The sequence below is a fragment of the Poeciliopsis prolifica genome, unplaced genomic scaffold (genome assembly GCF_027474105.1).
Source record: "Poeciliopsis prolifica strain line A6 unplaced genomic scaffold, Auburn_PproV2 SCAFFOLD022, whole genome shotgun sequence".
Classification (NCBI taxonomy): domain Eukaryota; kingdom Metazoa; phylum Chordata; class Actinopteri; order Cyprinodontiformes; family Poeciliidae; genus Poeciliopsis; species Poeciliopsis prolifica.
The window spans coordinates 1,700,162-1,719,589 of record NW_026562397.1 but is presented as its reverse complement, the minus strand read 5'-3'; the positions used below and the strand labels follow the sequence as shown (position 1 = coordinate 1,719,589).

The following is a 19,428-nucleotide window of genomic DNA, read 5'->3' as shown; positions in this document are numbered from 1 at the left end:
ATTTTCTTATCTTTTATTTGGAAAAATAATTGTTCTGTTCTTATAAAAGCCTAAAATTATTAAGACATCTTCCCATCACTATATGAAAAATAATGTCACTAGTAGTGTTCTGGATTTTGCCTTACTTGAGGAAGAGCTGAGACTTTGCCTCCATCAGTTCAACACCATCACCCTCCTCTGGCTGTAGGGGCAAGCCTGCCAAAAGGGAGACAACTGCCTCCATACTGGCCTGGTCCAAATCTCTGCAGATTACATGCAAGGAAAATGTTGAGAGGGAGGTGTGCCCAGTGTCTGAATTCATTTTGTAAGGAAACAAACTTTAAATAGCACCTTTCACCGGTCAGAATCCACAAAGTGCCTAAAAGGAAAAACTAACACTGAAAACTAAAAATAGAAAAGCATAAAAGAGTCCAAGGCGCTGCACCTTGTCAAACACTTGATGTCATCATCAGCAGCCTGGTTAGAGGTTCCCATCACCCAGTCTGTCAAGTACTCCACCATCTTGTTCCTTTAAAGAGGGAGAGGCAAGAAATGTTCAACACTTGTAACACTGGTATGAGTTCATTTTTGCAGAAATCTCAAGTCTAGTCAGCCTAAAACACTGACCTGAACTTCATCTCCTGGCAGAAGGACAGGTCATCCCGTCTCTCCATCATCACCTCAACCAGCTGGCAGAGCTTGGTTTTGACCTGAATTGCGTGTACCACATTGGTCAGACCACGCACATACCTGAAAGATGTAAAACAGATCAAAACACCTCAAATCGGGTGTTTTTTCACAATATTTTCTCACTTTTTTCTTTCCATATTTTTTAAAACGTGTAACAGCATGAATAAGCTGAGAGACAAGGACAATACAAATCAACACGGACCTGTGAATGCTAGTATAAAAAGTGTTTGTTTTAAAACCAGATGACATAAATGTTCTTATCTCATAAAATATAAAAACATTGCTGCTTAATGAAACCATTATTTTTAAATTACAGCATATTATTTGACTCTGAAATGCTAATACTATAAGTACTGACTTTCATCAAGCTCCAAATCACACTCAGAACTTAACGTACAAACATATGGCTCTTTTTAAGTTTGGGTATTGGTAGAAAGCCACTGAATATCAGTACAGAAAATAACTCAAAGAACACGGCCAAATTCTTTGCAAAACCAATACGTTGATTTTCTTCGCTCAGTGTACCAAAGAAAGCAGGGTTTCCATCTGTTTATGGATCGCACTTCCCCTACCAGCACAGATGTGGGGCCAAGGTGGTGGGGACTTAACCGTTACAATACAAAGGCACTTTCCTCTATGCCAAGCCATATGTTCACTTCCCCAACTCAGCTCACAGACTCACTAAGTGCTTCCTTTTTGTACATCTAGTCTTACAAGAGCACATGGACACTGACCTCTCTTACATCAGTCACTGCACCACTACACTAATTTGATACGCTTCTTGGCTTACAGTCATCAGCTAAAGACCAATTCTCCTTTATTAACAGTAAACTATGTGGGCGGGTTCAACTCCTTCCAAGAAGTTGGATTTCCACAGGAGAAAGACTCCGCTACTAGAGATCCAGTTAAGATAAAATGTACCAAAAATCTGTCTGTATGTGTCCAGTAACAACTTAGATCACTCTAGTCCACCTTTTCTTTAATGGCCTGCTTTAGCATATTTTAAGCAAGAAGAATTCCATCAGTGGGATAAAGTTTCTACCAAAGAACTGAAACTCTTTGGTGCAATAGGTAAGGAAGATAAACCAATTACTTTTGGAAATTGCTGGTTCATGTCATTTGGGGTATTTCTGGAATTAATAAGGATCATTAACAAGGATCATGTTGTTCTAAAAAATGTTTGCTGCATACAACTAACTTCAGATATCAGCTCGTTCAAATGAAAGAGATATGAAAAAATCATTTTGTTCTTGGGGTCTACCTGACCAAGTTGAGCATCATGGTTTCAATGCTGGCCTGTCCCAGGTGTTCAGAGCTGCCCTCTGTATGGTTATCCAGCAGATTTTTCATGATGGCTATAGTCTGTTCCACAAACTGGGTGTTCGCATCAGTAATGGGTACCTGAAAACAATTTTAGAGTGATTGATTAGACATCATCGTATCAATCAAAAAACTAAGCAAATCAACTTTTTGCTTTTTTCACTAGTTGGTGAATTCTTCAACCTTAAATCCAGACTAATTAAAAAAATAGTTTAAAAATTATACACAAGGTAACAGAGTTCAGAGTTGGAATCAATTCAATCTTGAATGTTTTGGACCTAAACCACAAAGAACAATATAATCAAACAATTTAAATAATAACTACAAAGGTCTGTTTCTCCAAACAGAGACTACCTTCTTCCCACTTTTATTGTGCTTACAGATGCTTCACTACCTTTTTTATGGTTGATATGTAGAATTCCTAATAATAAATAATACAATAGCTAAACAAACCTGTCCCTGCGCGTCAGAGAACTTTCCGATGCTGTTTTTCAGTTTGTTGAAGAGCATGGGATAGAGTGCAGGACTCAGTTCCAGGCCCAGTAGGTCTTTGACATTGGTGCGGACATGAAGGCCCACTCTGTCATGGCCACACACCAGCAGAGCCAGCAGTCGGTCCAGGAAGCGGCTGACGGGCGTCTCGATGGAGGTAGATGAAGGACAGGAAGAGGGAGTCGGGTTGGTCATGTCACCGGGCCCCACTGAGATCATGGAGGGTTTGCGGTCACTCAGTGGGCCCATAGGTGGGCTGTAAGTGGCGAGTCCTGGAGTGTTGCGCTGCTGAAGACATACACCTCCCAGTGCACAGAGGAAGCCTGTCATATTTATCCACTCCTGCTGTGGGGACACAGAGAGATTCTGTGATGATCTATTCAAATCTTCAGTACTAAATAAAGTCTGCTGTGAAGGAATGACTCCACTCCATTTCATTTCTAACCACATACAGGTGAGACAGAAAATACAGAGCTCAACCATAATAGACTGAACAGTCTGTTATGGTTGATTCACAAATGATTTGTGGACAGTGACAGAAACTCAATTTGACCATTTCTTATACTCTGATGACATTTATTGAAAGCTTACAGTTCTTTCAGATGGGGGTATTTGTGGTTTCTGATGCTGAATTCGCCCCCTGCTGTACGGGGACAGGTACTACCCACACAGCACAGCATTTTTGCTCCACTTTCAGTGTGACAAACAGGCTTTTTCCCCAGTGTGGATTAGAAAGCTGGATTTGTGATTCAACATCAGCAGGTTTGTGTAGTGGCATTCTCTGACTTGCGTATGTATTTAGGAAAAATATTATCAAAGAAATACATTAGTGTGAAGATGTTAAGCGGGTTCTTGAATAAGTTTTGCTCCAAATGTTCAAAACAGAGAAGTGAAAATGTTATTTTATGACGTGTAACATGGAATCTATGATTCGCACAGAGGAACCTGAAAAGATTTAACAGTAGTTTGTGTCTGTGAGTAATAAAAAAATATTCATAGGTTATTTTTTTCCAACAGGTTTTAAATAAAATGTCTTATTGTTATTATTATTAAAACTACTCTACTAAAAACAAGATCTGTTGCCATCGTTATTTGACAGCCTTCTGGGTCTCTGTGTTAATTTACATCATGTATTTTAGGGTGAAGACAGGGCAGCACCTGCAGCCTTGCTCTATTCCTCGCAAATTGGGATGTATGAAGGAAAGACGTGCAGCTACATGGGTGCACACAATTTTAGACATCAAAAAAATGTGTGCTGCACTGTTCAAAGGTTTCCCCTGCGCCAATTTTTAGTGTGAAAACTGTGGACTCTTTAATACATGAGGCCGCTGGTCTGGCATGTTGTTTGGATGTAGTGCATTCTCGAAGGACAACATTGGCTGACATACAACTGCCAAAAACTCAACATTATCCCTCTCCTGTTATTAACGCTTTACTTTTCATTAACAAAGAAATTAATCCTTTATCAGGTCATTTTTTTGTGCAACTGCTCTAGCCACCTGCTGTGACCCCCAATCAGTAATGGCAAATGTTTGTGCTGGCTATGTTTATTTGAAAATTTTAATTTATACAGTTACTCTAAGATGGATTGGATTTTAATTCTGTCTCAGCTGAACAGGTGACCACACGTCTTCTCTCCTCAGAGACAAAACATTGTATTGCTGACAATTGTGAAGACTTACATTTTTAATTATATATTTTCATGAAGATTGTATTTAGGTGTAAAAAAAGTGCCACTGCTTTGAGAAAATAGATTGACTAACAACCTGCTTACCTGTCCATCATCAGCCTTATTTTTAGGGAAGTTGAGTATCTGTTTTGTGCTCTGGTCCCATTTAGCATAGGTGTCCTCCCAAGCCTACATGAAGCAGCACGGGAAAACAAAGTGAGTAATAGTAATAAATCCAAAACAACTGGCAGGAAACAGGTACCTAAAGTTTAATATTTATATAGTAAAGCATGTCAGCTCCTAAATAAAATAAAATCTTGAAAAGACATAGTTAGGGCCCTTCCCGCTATCCCTTGTTCTTTTTTTTTTTTTTTTTTTTAAACATATAGGGAGGGTTTTAAAATCTTAAAACTTCAACTAACTTTAAACCAAACTGAAAGCTGTCACTAAAAAGGCAACATTCAATGGAAGCATGTGAGAGTGGAACAGTAATACCTCAATGTTTCCTGGTGTAGGGTGCTCTATTCTTCTCAACAAGGCCATCACTCTTTTCTGTAAGGTGGAGCGGCCTGTGGGGGAAAAAAACATGCTGCCAAGGAACAACTATGAAAATCTGAAAAAAAAAAGGTTCATCTGACCGTCACAGGGCTATGTGACATTTACAGTGGATATCAGTTTATAGGATGGGAAAAATGTGCCCAATTGAACTAATTTCAAAACTTTCTAGATTTTGATGTAACTCAGTGTTTGATTACAGTACACCCCTGCCCCAGGCTGACCCATCACAGGCTAATTAGACCTAAGTGAGTGTTATATTGGAGGCTCCATGACCAGCCTAGACTGTTTCCTTCCTCTTCAGCCACAGTTGCTTCTTAGGGTGGGAGCCTCCAAACAGTTTGATGGCTCTTCACTAAGCATGCCCTGATTCCAACAAGACCGCCTCCAACACGTACAGTTCTGGTCCAACCCGGCCAGATTCATTTTCCATTATCAGACCCTATCCAAACATAGGCCTGTCGCAATAAGTCAATTAATTTTATAGTAAATTAAAATGAACTCAATAATTTCCATGAGCATCATTTATTGTTTCTCTCTTTTTTCTTTCTTTCTACTAAAAACTGGATGATAAATCTTCAGCTTGCTGCTTTGGTCTCTACTAGCCTTTTTTGAAGGACAGATTTGTTTCCGGAGACTTTATAATTCATTTCATTTGATGTTTTGCTTTTGTTTATTTATTTTGTATATTTAAAGAGTCTTAAAGTGACTATGTTAAATGTTTATTAGAGTGTAAAGTTTATTGATCTTTGAGAATATCTTCTTACATTGTTGTTATTATGCCATCACTTTCACATTACTTGAAAATGATCTCAAAACAACAAATAACCTCTGGGACAATTATTGTCCAGCAAAATTTGTTATGGTGACACGCCTAGGCAAATACAATAAACTGCTGACAGCAAAGCAGCACCATTTATATCAAATAGATGACTCAGTGAACTTATCAATATGGCAAGATGGTAGCATATTGGTCATGTACCCATATAACCATTCTTATCATTATGTAATAATGATATGTATGTAATAATGATAAGGGTAAAAATAAGGTGTGATCAAACATGTTCATGCTGTCTAGAAATTAATGCAATTTTGCATTTAATCTAGTCTAAATTATATGATCGGTAAATTTAGATCAACTGATTACTCAGAACAAATTTCTTTGTTTTCTTTTTCAGGAATCAGCCAATCAAGTTTGTAAAAAAATCTAATTACCAAGGCAGAGGCTAATTTAATAAAAAGCAAACCAAAAGTACTGACCTGTTCCTATCATGGTGCTCACAGAAGCCAGTTCACTGAAAGTGGCATAGTTGGGGAGAATATTCTGGACGGGCACCTCATCCGCTGCACTGCGGATGTCGGCCTCTTCACACAGATGACGGAAACATGACATGGCCACCAGCACCGCCTCCGTGTCTGGGCTCCACAGGAACAGGTAGAGACAGACCTCAAGTTTAGTCTGCGCCTGCCGACAGATGGGAATGCCACCCCCCATGGTGGCACACTCCTGGGATAATCAGGACAAACACATTGTTAAGCATAAATAACGACGTGCACGCCATTACAGCTTTCAGAGAAGCATTGTGCCATCAATAAGAAAACAGACGGCACCTTATTCTTGAGCAGAAACTTGTTCCTGCAGATAAGGATCTCTCTCAGCCATTTTAGAACCTCTGTTCTGTTCACCATTTGTTGGCCAATTAACTTTCGGCAGATTAGGAAAAGCACCTGCGAACTGAAAACAGAACAAACAAAAATATATTGATGGATTTGTCCACAAAGGATGTATATTAAAAGGCCATAGCAGGTTTGGTCATGTCTGCTAGTAAGCTAGTAAATATGATGATGAATGTATCCATTAAAAACAATTCTAATATGAAGGCGTCACTTATATACCTTTTCTTCTAAAACAAAAATTTAGATTGCACTGAATTACAAAATGTGTAATTAATTATAATTGATAGAATTTATTAACTGATAGAATATCGATAAAGTATATTCTAATCTACTGACAGAGGCCAGGGGAGTGTTTAGTACCTGATGTCCCAAAATGTCTCAATGGGGGCATCAGGATTCCACAGCTCTATGGTCTCTGGCTGGTGCAGAACTAACAGAGCCTGAAAATTAAACAAAGAGAAGAGAGGGAAGGGAAAAAAACCTTTATATATTAGTGAATTACTGCCACGACATAAAACATTGATGAGTAACTATAATAAAATCATTACTTTATGTAAAGTTTAGTTGAAATTCTCTTGTGTTCAGGTCTCGTCTACAGATGGAAAGATTATCTGATTTCTACTGATTCACAGACATAAGTGTACAATGTGTCAGGAGAGCAGTCACCTTTGGATCAAATCTATATTAATAATAATATAAGTACTGGTACACTAATGACTAACTATTGTGACTTATTTTTAATGCTCATTTTGTTGAATGCCACAAAGCTTCCATAGTTTTAACTCATCAACTGTTACATGTTACACTGAAGTCCACCACATTCCATTAACAGATCATTTTTTATTTGCATCTTAGAAATCAATTAATTGCAGTGTAACCACTTATATAAATAGATACAAATGATTTAAAGGGTATACATCAGAGTCAAGTCTGAGTGTATTCACTATGTTAATGGGCAGGAGATGGAGTGATTTAGGTATGGCATGGCAGTGAGAAAAGGACAGTCTGACCTCCATGGCTTCTTGTGACAGCTGAGTAGTGGTGTTCAGAGGAACCAGTTGCACCAAGCCAGTGATGAGTTCTGCTGTACTGCTTTGGATCTCTGAAGCTTGCTTCACTGGATTCTATCACATAAACAAAGTGGAAAATCAAGCTAAAATAATTCTGACTTAAATAGATGTTGTTGCTGTAGCCTCACAATTAGCTGAATTCCACTTAAATCAACATAAGACCATTAAATAAATTTTTAAAAAAATCAGCCTGAGCAAAAGAATTGCATTAACATCAGTTCTTTTTATCAAAGACACCATGTTAGGTTTACTTACGTGCAACATCAGCTTTGGGTCTGCATGGATGAGCTTGACCAGAGCGAGAAGAAGGCACTTATAACTTCGAGTGTCTTGCTCTGTGGCTTTCTCTTTAAACTTAAGGCTTGTGGTCTTCTTTCCAATGAATGTCAGACTCTATAGTGAGACAAAGGGCCCAGTGGTGACAATTACTGCAACTACAAGTAGCATTTCCAAATGTGTTATCTTCTAACAGTCCTTCAATAAAGGCTTTCCAATAAATACTTATAACAACTATTGCAATATGTCAGCTGTATGGATGGCAGTCATCAGCTCACCGGTGTCATGCGTAATGGAGCATGAGTGCCAGTGCTCTGCACCACCCTGTTCAGGGTGTCTGAGAACATGAAGCGAAGCTCTCCAGAGTAATGGTACACTGCGTCGATCTTCGGCCACCAATCTAGATGAGACTGAAAGTAGGCGACACAACAAAAGTAAAGTCAAAATGTTTTTTTTTTTTAAAAAAGCAAGTGAGTAAGGTATCAGAAAATGTGTTCTATACACTTACATTGGTAATGATTCTGTGCAATGAGTTGACTAAGACAAAGTGAAAGGTTGAGGGGGAGGAGGAGGCCAAACAGACCTAAAGAGCAAAGAGGAAAAATGAAGTCAAAGGCAGCACATTTAATCACAAGCGGTGTGTGTATACAAAGAGTTCTACTTCCTGTCAATCTACCTTAAAGTGCTGGTTGTTGTGAGGATTGATGCGGAAACATGAAACAAAGCAATCCACCATGAGTTCCACGTCAGCGTTCTGACTGCTGGTCCCCCTCCAGAACGGTTTGGCTGGGTTAAACAGCAGAGTCTGGAGGAACAAGAAAATCTTACAGCTAATGTAAATGACCCCTGACTTTTATACAGATCGACATTTTGTCGTTATTTCAATAAAGGGAAAAAAAAAAAAAAAGAGAGAGACGTCAGACCTTGAGATCCATGACAATAGACTGGACCAGAAGAAAAATGGTTGAATGATCCTCCCAGTTGATGTAAGTAGAAGCTTTGCAAAGCTTGACACAGGCAATGGCAGCACTCTCCATCAGCTGTTTGCCCCCACACTGGCCGGCTAGAGCTTTCCGCAAATTATCCAAAAAGAGTTTCTGCAGATACAACACAGAAGTGAAGTGACTGAAGACACCAATGACCTGTTTAAATGTGATTGTCGAGAGTTCCTTCAGTCCACCTTGTTGGCCTTGCTCTCTTCTACTGTGTCTTTAGAGATTGTATGAGTAATCTCTGGACAAAGTATCAGAAGAATGATCAGGAGCGGCCATACAGCTGCCTTCCTCTTGGCACTCTCTGCAAAACTGTCTACTAGGTCAAACAACTTCTCTGCCGCTTCTGTGAATGAAACAACATATGTTAGTGCCAATTCACAACAATTTCCCCCTCAAAGCACTTCACAGGAGAAGCAGATCCAATTCACTTTGTGAGCAACACAGGATTTAATGACAAAATTTATTTGGATCCTAAACAGAAAACAGAAACTGTTCAATTCATATTACATTCATTTAGTGGTCTTTGAAGTTTCTGGTTAAATGTTATTTTTTTCAAGAATGTACCCACATCAGTGGTTATCTAGAAAGACTTTGACTGAGTTCTTTCTCTCTACTGAAAGCAGGTAACCAGCACAGTAGTAATCTCCAAATAAAGCTAAAATCAGAGCAAAGGTTATTTTAGACATGGATATATTATGGTAATGACGTCCTGGCCATTAGTTTGACGGAAGCATTGAGCCTTCTGCTTGTAATAGCTCTGTGTCCTAGCTTTTAGCTGCCTCCTTGAGGATATAATGTTTTGGATATAACCATTTGACTTTGTTTTGCAATTTTTGTCTTGGGAAACAAATGACCCAAATGCGTTTGGTGACATCATAGAAATCATCAACTCCATAAGACAACCCTTGTACGTCTTCTTCAGAATGACAGTCCGGTTCAAAGTTAACAAATATTAAATCTATACATACCTGCCATATCTGTCTGAGGGCGTTGGTATAGCATCGTAAATTCATCAGGATAATTTTCTACCCAGTTCCAAAATGCCTGCAGAGATATACCAGGATCATTTAATCTTATTCTGGTTCCATGAAGTAAATGAAATGATGGTTTTATTCTGTATTGTAGTGAGAAAACACCTTCTCTAAACTGTTGATGACAGCAAGCTGTGCGGCTTTCTTGAGAGCCCGAAACTTTAACACGGTTTCTAATGAAAAGAAGAAAAAAACATCATACACAACTAAATCTCCTGATGTGTCTGGAGAATATAACGGCTGATCTTCAAACTGAAACACAGGTACATACAAACAGCAGATATGCATACATATGTTTTCTTATTTATTTTTTATTTCCTTCATTTAACCAGGTAAAGCCACACTGAGATCAAGATCTCATATGAAAAGTATTCAGCTCTTTGAATGGTTCATCATACAACAATCATGATCAACAAGATTTAGCTTCTTTTGAATAAAAAAAAAATCCTTTAACATAAGTGACAAATAATTTCTACAAAAGAAAATCACTTTTAAAATACCAAACATAAAATTAATGATTACATAATGTTAAATAGAATAGCAAAATAGAAATTTAACTATTCTTAAAGTTGTATTTTTCAAGAAGACCAACAATATTAAATAAGCAAATTCCAACCTTGCAGGAGCCTCTTCAATTTGCAACAGTCCACATTGATGTACTGCATGAGCTCGATGTCATGAACATCCACATTATCTTCTGAACACACTGTCAACTCCTGCAGCCTGCGACAGAAAAGCTTTCATTTACCTGGGATGGTTGGATGTAAAATGGCCTTTGAGAACTGATCAAATTAATATTGTTTATTTGAATAATAGACATGGTTCATTAATAAATTGTTCAAAATATATTCACTATTTATTTGGGGTTTTGAGCGAGACACTTTGTCGATAGGGAAAGAAACTGTACAGAAGCTCCAGAGATGTCTTCAGCAGTTTCTCAATACCACAATTTCTTCCCCACCAAAAAAAATAAAAAATGAAAGCGTGAATGCGTCCTTTAAAAAGTGCTCACACCTGGGGAACCATGTAGCTCTGTCATAGAGCTGGCGCATCGTATGCAGAGGCGACAGTTTTCAACGCAGCTATGTGTTCAACCGAGGAGTTTGAGAGAACTCAACGGAAATTTATACTTAAAATATCAGTTGATTCTTAATGATTCTGGCTTAAAATGATAAGTACAGCCTGAGATACATCATCTGTAAAAAACAATTTAAAAGGTGAAGCTCCTTTGCCTCTCCCTGTGCTCCTACTGCTATCTGCAGAAATATACAGCTTAGTTATAACTAATGAGGAGGTCAGTCAGTCATCCTAGTAGAAGTGTTGGTCATACCCTCCCCCTTTCTCTCTGCTTCACAGCAGCTAGTTCCCACTAGACCGGCAGAGAGTCTGGCATAAAGCTCAGGTTAGTAATCATGGCTGCCAACGACGGGGTGTAAACAGTTTTTCTGTATTGAGAAGTTATTTCTCTGCTTTTAGCACATTGAGCAGCACATACACATCACTCCTGGTTTGAGAAGCATTTAAAATAACAGTGCACTGGATAAATGCCTCACCTCGTTGAGATGCGGCTGAAAACGGCGTTGAAGTTGTTGCAGCTCAAAGAGAACAGGACGGCTGAGGCAGAGGCGCGCAGCTCTGCCGCGTGCTGGTGGCCCTCACGGTACGTGTGGATGAAATGACATATCTCTGGCAGCAACTGCTTCACCAACATGGTCTCATCCAAACGCAAGCAGTCTTTAGATTGCTGCGGAGATGGAAGAGAAGAAAAGAATGTCAGCAGTTTCATTTGATTGTCTTGTTTGAAATAGTGGATTAGCAATGAGTCAACAACTGCTACAAAAAAAAGAAAAGAAAAAAAGGTAATCACATATTCTCACAGTTCAAGATCAAGAGATGAGTTACAGGAAATGTAAAACTTATATATTTCTATTTATACAAATTGGGTTACTGGTGAAGTTTCCTTTTTTTCTGTTTGCACAATAATTCTACAAACATTTTAAATATAGTACTATGCAGGAAATTTGTCAAAGAAATCTGAGAAAATACTCACCCCTGCCAGGCACTTCTCAAGTGTGTCAAGGATGATGAGCTGAGAAAGATAGAGATTCTTCTCGGAGGCTTCTCCAAATATTCGCTGATGGAAAAGTAAACCCATCAATATAATGCATTGGAGCAGTTAAAGATAAACACACAAATAAAAAAAAATAGAAATTGAGCTCCTGTACAGAAGTCTACTGCTTGGCCAGAAACAACCAGTCAGTCAGTTCGGCACCACACAATAGAATTTACTCATGCATTGAACTATTAGCCATGTTCTCAGGCAGCTTTGAGTTAGTAACTTATGATATGCTCATCCTACATTTATTAAGAGCTTAGAACACTTTTTGTGTTCACTAAAATTCTTCATGGAGTTATCTCAAACAAGTTCAGTCTGCATGTGACTACCGAGAACAATCAAGTTCACGATGCTGTCAGTTGGAAACAGAAGAACAGTAATTGTGACAGTAATGAAAAAAAAAATCAGTTGTCGCTATTACTGGCTTTTTACACAAACAGATTAGTGTGATTACTGCAACACTTACCATGTTGTTGACATTTTTGAGTATAGTGGTGAGGCCACTGATAACAAGGGAGAACTTGTACTTTGAGATGTTGATCAAGCATTCTTTGTTGTGGTCCGTGCTGACTTTGCTGTGTGTGTTTTGATGTCCAACCTTAATAGGAAGCTGGAGGAAAACAAAAACACAATGTCAATGTCATGACAGTATGAGACAGATCTGTGAAAAATATGGAGCTGCTCATCATTCTCCCTGTAGACCCACTCCCATCTGAACAAATTTACTGCTTCATCAGAAACAATCAGAGCAAGGAGGAGGGTCTGAGCGCTGTCAATCACTTAGGTGAACATGCTGCTCAAGCTCGTCAATTTTCTCTCTGTTACGCCACAGCTGGTTCACCACAACAGAGGCTGCCACGCTAGTAGCCATGGCCACCAATGATGGCCGATGATCATCTTGGTCAATGCAGAAAGAGAACAAGTCGGGTAGATAAATCTGGAGAGGCTCTCCATCCTACCTAATAGACTCCTACCATATGAATAGTTCTAGATATTCACCACATCAGACACCGATTTATTCTTTTTCAGCACAACTCCCAGGTATTTCAAATCTTCTTTTACTTTCAGGTTAAATAGTGGAAGCGGATGGTCTTCAGGGAAAACAGCTCCGCTATGTTCTAAACTTGGTTGAAGTCCAGAGGCCTTAGAAAACAGATTCATGGTTTAAAGAGTTAATGGGATTTGATCTTCACATTTCAACAAAAGGGTTGTATGATCCTACAACCGACTTATTATTGGCTGGTCCATTACATCAGTTCCAGTCATTCTACTGTTTTTAATTGGAAAGGACAGCATATCGACAGGCTTTATAAATAATTATGATTAACTTCCACAACCTTGACAGACTCCTCTGTGAATGCTGAATCCGTTACCTGTTTTGTGACCTAGGGTTACAAAGCTGTTTGAGTCAGTATGTAGCATATATGATAATAAAAATCTTACATGAATTTAAAAATCTAAGAAAACCCATTTTCATCAATTAAGTCTGTTGTGTTTTAGTCTGCATAACCCCAAAATCTGATTCCAGGTGAGGCCAGAAATGGTTTAACCCCAAGCAGGTATAAAACAATTAAGTGTTGTTTATGTTTTAAAAATTATGCATATTTGAGCTGGATTGCTTTCCATAGAGGCATGTGTTAATGGAGCAGGCATGACAGAATGAGACAGACAGTCTGTTTAAAGCCTTTCAAGTGGGACCATACTATGTAACTAGAGGAACCGGCTCCTGTTTGCTTGTGAATCGAAATAAAGGACGGCAAAAAAAAAAAAAAAAGCATGCCTTTCCCACTTATCACATTTTGTGGTATAAGGATTTTATTGCATGTGTGTTTGCAATTTCTTTGAGTGCCTTCATTGTGATGGACCAAAATTTCCCATGTGTGGCAACATTTTGATCTCTCCTCATGAAATGTTCAGCACACAGTAATAATAAAATCATTTATAGTAATGTCAAATACCCAACACAGGGGCTCCTGTGCTCTAATTTCTCTCTCCTAATTTCTGATGTTTTAAAGGGTGAAGTGACTGTTGTGTTTAAATGAACTTTAATGAAATGAAACCTCATCTGTGCTGAGGCATTATAGAGCCCTGCATAAAGGCAAGCATACTAATATTGGACCATATTGCAGAATCCTAAATATTGGGAAGGACAGAAAATGTTAATTTCTATAAAACTGCAGATGCATTTCTTAGTACACAAGCACAGAATGCACATGAAGCGCTTCATCAGCTCACTATATCGAATGAAATCATCTCAAAACAGAGAAACTGACCGAAGTTGAGCCTAGTAAAAAAAAAAATGTTTTAAAGCAGAAAAATGATATGTGTAATAAAATGACGTGAGTATAGTTACAAAGTAAAAAGCCTGTTCATATCGCAAACCTTTCCTCCATTTGTTTCCAGTTTTCTTTTTGAAAACTGGAAACATAAACAGATAATGACAAAATTCAGACCATAATCAGAATTTATGTGCTGCCTCACAAACATCATTCATTTGATTATTCACATTAAAGCTGTTGCCTGTTATACATATATTGTCCACATGATGGCAGGGCAGAGCAAATGAAGCACCATGGCTGGTCAGATCATGAGTGGATCAATTTGACGGAAAGGAAACACAGGAATAACGATGGCAGGGCCAGAGCAAGAACAGAAAAGAGAAAAAGTAGAAACAAAGTTGTGTGGGATGCAAAACATACTTTTTGTGTATCTGTTTTGAAACTTAAACACTCGACGAGCTTCTCAAATTTCACTCTCATAGCACTCATTCAGCCGAGTTGGAGAAGCATTAACTACTCATTCAGACATTAATGATGTTCTACGATGTGAAGACAGAAAAGCAGAAGGGATGAGGCAGAACGATTGTGGGTGAAAACAGAACCAAATAAGTAAGGCTGATTTTGAGGACCGGTATGAGCCAAGCCTCTTCTATTGCATCCACAGACAGTACAGTACTTCTATATGAATATGTCTGTTCATGTGAAATTAACTGTTTTTTCCATCTTTAATTTTTCTAGTGAACAGCATAAGAGGCTCCTATTTTTGTTATACCTTTTAAATATGTAACGTGAGAAAAATATTCTATTTATTCAGTCAGTATTTAAATATGCAAACAAGTACAAGCCATTTCCATTTGGCATAGCGGAGAGCTAACAGCGGACAGGAGGGTGATTGACAGCACTAAGACCCTCCTCCTGGTTGTTTCCAGAGGAGCTTCATTTTTTTCCAAATTATGTTTCTGCCCAACCCATCACCACATAGTGACAGTTTCAACAAGAAAATAAATATTTTTTTCCAATAAAAGTTACATGCTGCAGCTTTAATACAGAATTGACACAAAATAATAGTGAAATTTAATCATAATAATCAGCATATTATGAAAAATTTAGCCCCTTGTGTTATGGAAAGGCAGTTGCATGAAAAAAAACATTCTTAAAATGTTTTTAAGAAAGAGACTGCTTGTCAGTTAATCTTTAGTTGAGCAATAAAATCAATCTACTTTAGATTAACTTATTAAGTGATGACTTGCATCCATTATTATTATACTGGCTCTTTTATTACTATTTTCTTTCCAATCTTATAGTTTAGTTTTCTTTTTCAATTTTTACTTCATATTTTGTATTTATTTTATGTTTTTAGTTAGGGTCATGTTTCATTTAATTCTTTTTTTAATTTTTTCAGAATTTGTATTTTTTATTGTATATTTACCGTCACCTTTTTTTTTTTAATCGCAGATTTTCTCCTTTGACATTTCCTCTTTGAATTTCAGTTTATTTACCGTTTTCTTTCTTGTCTTCACATTGTCAATTACCTTTCCTTCAAACTGGCAGGTACTCAGTCACCTTTTCTCCTACTGGTCAACATCAAGTTTTTCTTGTTTTTTATGCTATATTTGCCACATCAACTACTTTCACTAAGTATTTTATTTTATGGAAAACTTCATATTGTCAACATTTGTGTTATGAATGGTGTATGGCTGTATAATTGCTCTGTAAAAGTAATAAAAATGTAAGTTCTAAAAAAAAAATTTTTTAACATGCACCACATAAGGTTGGGAAAAGAGGCAACAAGTCAAAAAGTGTAAATAGTTTAGATGCCAGCTCAGCAAAGACAACGGTTAAACTACTTAGAAATGTCATTTTAACAAACTTGTTGCTGTGGAAAGAGATGCAGCTGAGAGGGATGAGAACAGGAAAAGGAGTAAACCAAGGAACCAGAGAAGAAGAGAGGGCCACAAATTCAGCTATGATAAATAAATTAAATAGAAAGGCAATAAATGTTCCAACTAAGATAAGAATGTGACAAGACCTCTAGTCAATCTCACAAGTCCTCCTGAATAGTTTTCTGTGATCTTTATTTCTTTTAGGGCTGAGTTATAAAGCAGAAGAGCTGAAGCAGAAGAAACCAAACAGGAGCAGCTAAATGTCTGCTAGGAAAGTGAAAAGGATGGGTGCATCGATTGCAGTTTTCTGGTCGATCACCAATTACTGATTTTTAAAAAGTCTGACCTGCTGATTCCAGTTTTGGCTGATATCACTTTTTGTTGTCTGAAATGTCGCTAAATCAAAGTCACTGAGTTGGCAACAGTGGGGTGACTATTGATAACTGCAAACATTATCAGGTCAGACATGACCTGGTGTATCAGTCAATTTCTCTTACAGGAGAGCAGAAGGTTGACTTTTAGACCTTTGCCGAGGAAGATAAGATCGGCTCCACATGCAAATATCTGCAGATCTCCAAAATTAAGGAAATCGGCTGTCCAATAAATCGGTCCACCGATTTATTAAAATAAATTGGTCCACTCTGAGTAACAGACAAGATAGAGCTGTGTATTAGAAAATATACCCACAAACGAACTCAAGCTCGTAAGTATTCCCCTTCTCATCCATTTTTCCAACTTCACAACAAAAGAGCTTGAAGGAAATAAAACTGTTCGGGTCACAAATAATGTTACCAAGATTAACCAAAATATCAGAAAGGCTTTAGTTGGAGTTCAGAGTAGTAATAACTCTTAACTGCCGTAATCCAAGTTGAGCTGCTAAATCTGTTTAACAGCCATAATTTATTCCACTTAACACTTGAAGAAAAACCTCTAAGAGGCTTTGAAAACAAAGACAGTAATAAGTGATCGGAACACTGACGTCAGCACTCTCTGATTTTACGATTATCATTTTTCCAAGTGTTTTCCAGAAGCAATGCCAAGATCGCGTCAAAAAACGGGTTCTTTAAACAAAACAAAAAAAAAAAGAGGAAAAGAACTTTGTTGTTTCACCTGCTAACAGGAAGCACAGAGCTTCATGTCGCCGCACATGTCTGAACATTAAACTATGAGAAGGAAGCAAAACTGGCTCGGACTCCACAGCAGGAATTTTAGCAAAGCATTTGTTTACGACCGGCTGTATTTGGCCTGCTACTGTTAGCTTGCTATCCGGGATCAAATAAATTTAGCCAAGTAGCTCCACGCAGCTCATTCATCTTTAAAACGAACGTAACGATGTTTTACTGCACATCTTTCGAAATCTGAGCGCTTCTTCCCAAGGCGGCTGAACTGCGAGAAACATGAGAGCTGGGAAGAAACGACGCTAGCAGCACCGAGCTCATCTTTAGTGTTTCAAACACAGGTTGATTTCTTTAGTTGGCTGGAAACAAACCCGCTTCCTAACTCGATGTGCATGTCACATCTGTGTCCAGAGCAAAACCTCTGCGCTGCTACAACAAAGCCGCTGAATTAGCCCACCTCAATTAGCCCATTTTACCTGCTCATCAAATCGGGTAATCACGGCCTGGACCCATTCCACTGGTTTGTGAGCCGCCATGGCCGGCCGTGGGGACACACACAGCTCTGCTGGCAAGTCCGAGGTTTAGAGTCGGGGTGGACAGACGTATTTCCCCATGAAAATATGACTTGGGTGGCTCAGAAAGGACAAAGCGGGCAAATATTTCCCCCTTTCTATTGGATTCACCATGGATCCACCGCCATGACAAGCCACCGGAAGTCTTCTTCGGTCAACTGAAGGGAGGCGTTGGATCAAGTTAGCTGAAACTAATGGCTTCCAGGCAAATACTTGACCCTTCTGTTTACGGGCTTTTGCTGCTCGAATACATTTATTATTTTTGAAATTGTCATACTGCATCTTAAGCAGAACAGAAGCCTCTCCAATTCTGAACTATTTTCTTCAGATTTCCCAACCATTATGTTTCTCATGAAATGTTTTATTGTATGTCACGGCTATTAACATATATGCCTGAAAATACCAAACTTATTCAGATACAGTGAAAAAGGACATTATTAATAACTCTGGCGTTACCTATTATTAAAAATGCAACTGTGATTCGTGTTAGTAATTCTCTTAATTTACTTTGAAGGAGAGCTACTTTGGTATACTTCCGCAGTTGGTTTAGGAACTAAATGCTCGTTTGTCGTCAGGATGTTTTCAATAACTAAATGTCAGATATCGGTTCGATAACAACACCGTCGCGTGCAGAAAGAGGGCGGTAGCTTGCGTCTCCTTCTTCTTTGATTGGCGGATGGTAAACTAAATGAGGCGCATTACCGCCGCCAATAGACTGGAAGGCAGATGTAAAGAAGGAAAGGACAGGAAATGAAGCTTGATGCGTCACTCCTGGCCAATTGATCACAAATCAGGTGGAAGGAATTCTTACAATATTCTCACTGATTTGTGAAATTAGCTGAAGTTACGCTCACTGAAATTCCACAAGTCAATGTTAATTAATTACAACTTGCGAATACCTACATTTAAGTTTTGAAAACGATTTCTTAAGGAAGTTTGCACATTTGTTTTGAGTAAACTCCATATTTCGTTTTATTGTAGTATAAAACGTCTGTTTGTATTGGGTTAATTAAATAGTTTTAGGTTTCCTCAAATGAATCGAGTAGCTGGATGTTGTGACAACTAGAATGTTGTAATTACATCAGACGAATGAAGCTGAACAACTTTGCTGAATTGGATTTTCTTTAAATAAAATTTACCATCTAAGTTATTCTGATTCAGTGATGAGTGCAATCAACACGTTTTAAGTAATTGAAAAGTAATTAGCTGGTGCTGCTAGCGTCGTTCACGTTCCATAATAAACTGGCACTATAACTTTTTCTCCTTGCTGCTCTCACAGAAAATATGAGTTAAATGTCCTTAAATTTTATATTTTTGAAACTCAATTGTTTAGTTCAATAAACCTAAACTGAGGCAATCAGTTTCCTCAAATTGTTTGAGCTCTAGTAACTTGTTTAACAGTGTAGTTATTGAAAGATGTTTTCTCATGAGATCCTGGTTGAGTAATTATCAGATTATGCCTATTATTTTTATTTTTTTTACTCTGGTGAATGCAGTGTCTTTCTCTACATTCCCACCGACATCAACTGTTAATTTTTCTTCCTAGATGCACATCACACTTACCTCAGAAGATGGTCCACATCCCTCACTATGGGCAGGACGTGAGCACACACCAGCTGGCGTTCACCAATGGAGATTGCAGTTCTGTTGGAGTTAACTAAACCTACATATTTCATTTTTATCATGCAGAAACTCATTAATGGCCT

At 38.2% G+C, this 19,428-nt stretch overlaps 1 protein-coding gene across 4 annotated transcripts in view; it reads right to left on the bottom strand.

The window, feature by feature from the left end:
• nf1a (neurofibromin 1a) overlaps positions 1–17,921 on the bottom strand; it is a 73,427-nt gene extending 55,506 nt beyond the window's left edge. For 2 of the 4 annotated variants that reach the window (XM_055045707.1, XM_055045710.1), the window contains exons 1-24: positions 17,627–17,911; positions 12,337–12,480; positions 11,805–11,888; positions 11,308–11,498; positions 10,371–10,477; positions 9,860–9,927; positions 9,692–9,767; positions 8,909–9,066; positions 8,652–8,825; positions 8,405–8,533; positions 8,237–8,311; positions 8,007–8,138; positions 7,708–7,845; positions 7,393–7,506; positions 6,743–6,822; positions 6,317–6,440; positions 5,966–6,212; positions 4,646–4,719; positions 4,256–4,339; positions 2,443–2,826; positions 1,931–2,070; positions 607–729; positions 425–508; positions 126–242 (exon numbers count right to left, since the gene is read on the bottom strand). In XM_055045707.1, the coding sequence (XP_054901682.1) occupies positions 126–242; positions 425–508; positions 607–729; positions 1,931–2,070; positions 2,443–2,826; positions 4,256–4,339; positions 4,646–4,719; positions 5,966–6,212; positions 6,317–6,440; positions 6,743–6,822; positions 7,393–7,506; positions 7,708–7,845; positions 8,007–8,138; positions 8,237–8,311; positions 8,405–8,533; positions 8,652–8,825; positions 8,909–9,066; positions 9,692–9,767; positions 9,860–9,927; positions 10,371–10,477; positions 11,308–11,498; positions 11,805–11,888; positions 12,337–12,480; positions 17,627–17,686 (3,107 nt within the window). In that variant the 5' untranslated portion in view covers positions 17,687–17,911. Of the gene's footprint in view, positions 1–125; positions 243–424; positions 509–606; positions 730–1,930; positions 2,071–2,442; positions 2,827–4,255; positions 4,340–4,645; positions 4,720–5,965; positions 6,213–6,316; positions 6,441–6,742; positions 6,823–7,392; positions 7,507–7,707; positions 7,846–8,006; positions 8,139–8,236; positions 8,312–8,404; positions 8,534–8,651; positions 8,826–8,908; positions 9,067–9,691; positions 9,768–9,859; positions 9,928–10,370; positions 10,478–11,307; positions 11,499–11,804; positions 11,889–12,336; positions 12,481–17,626 lie in introns of all 4 variants that reach the window. The other 2 variants (XM_055045711.1, XM_055045709.1) reach the window with 2 other exon arrangements.
• Between the last annotated feature and the right edge of the window lie 1,507 nt (positions 17,922–19,428).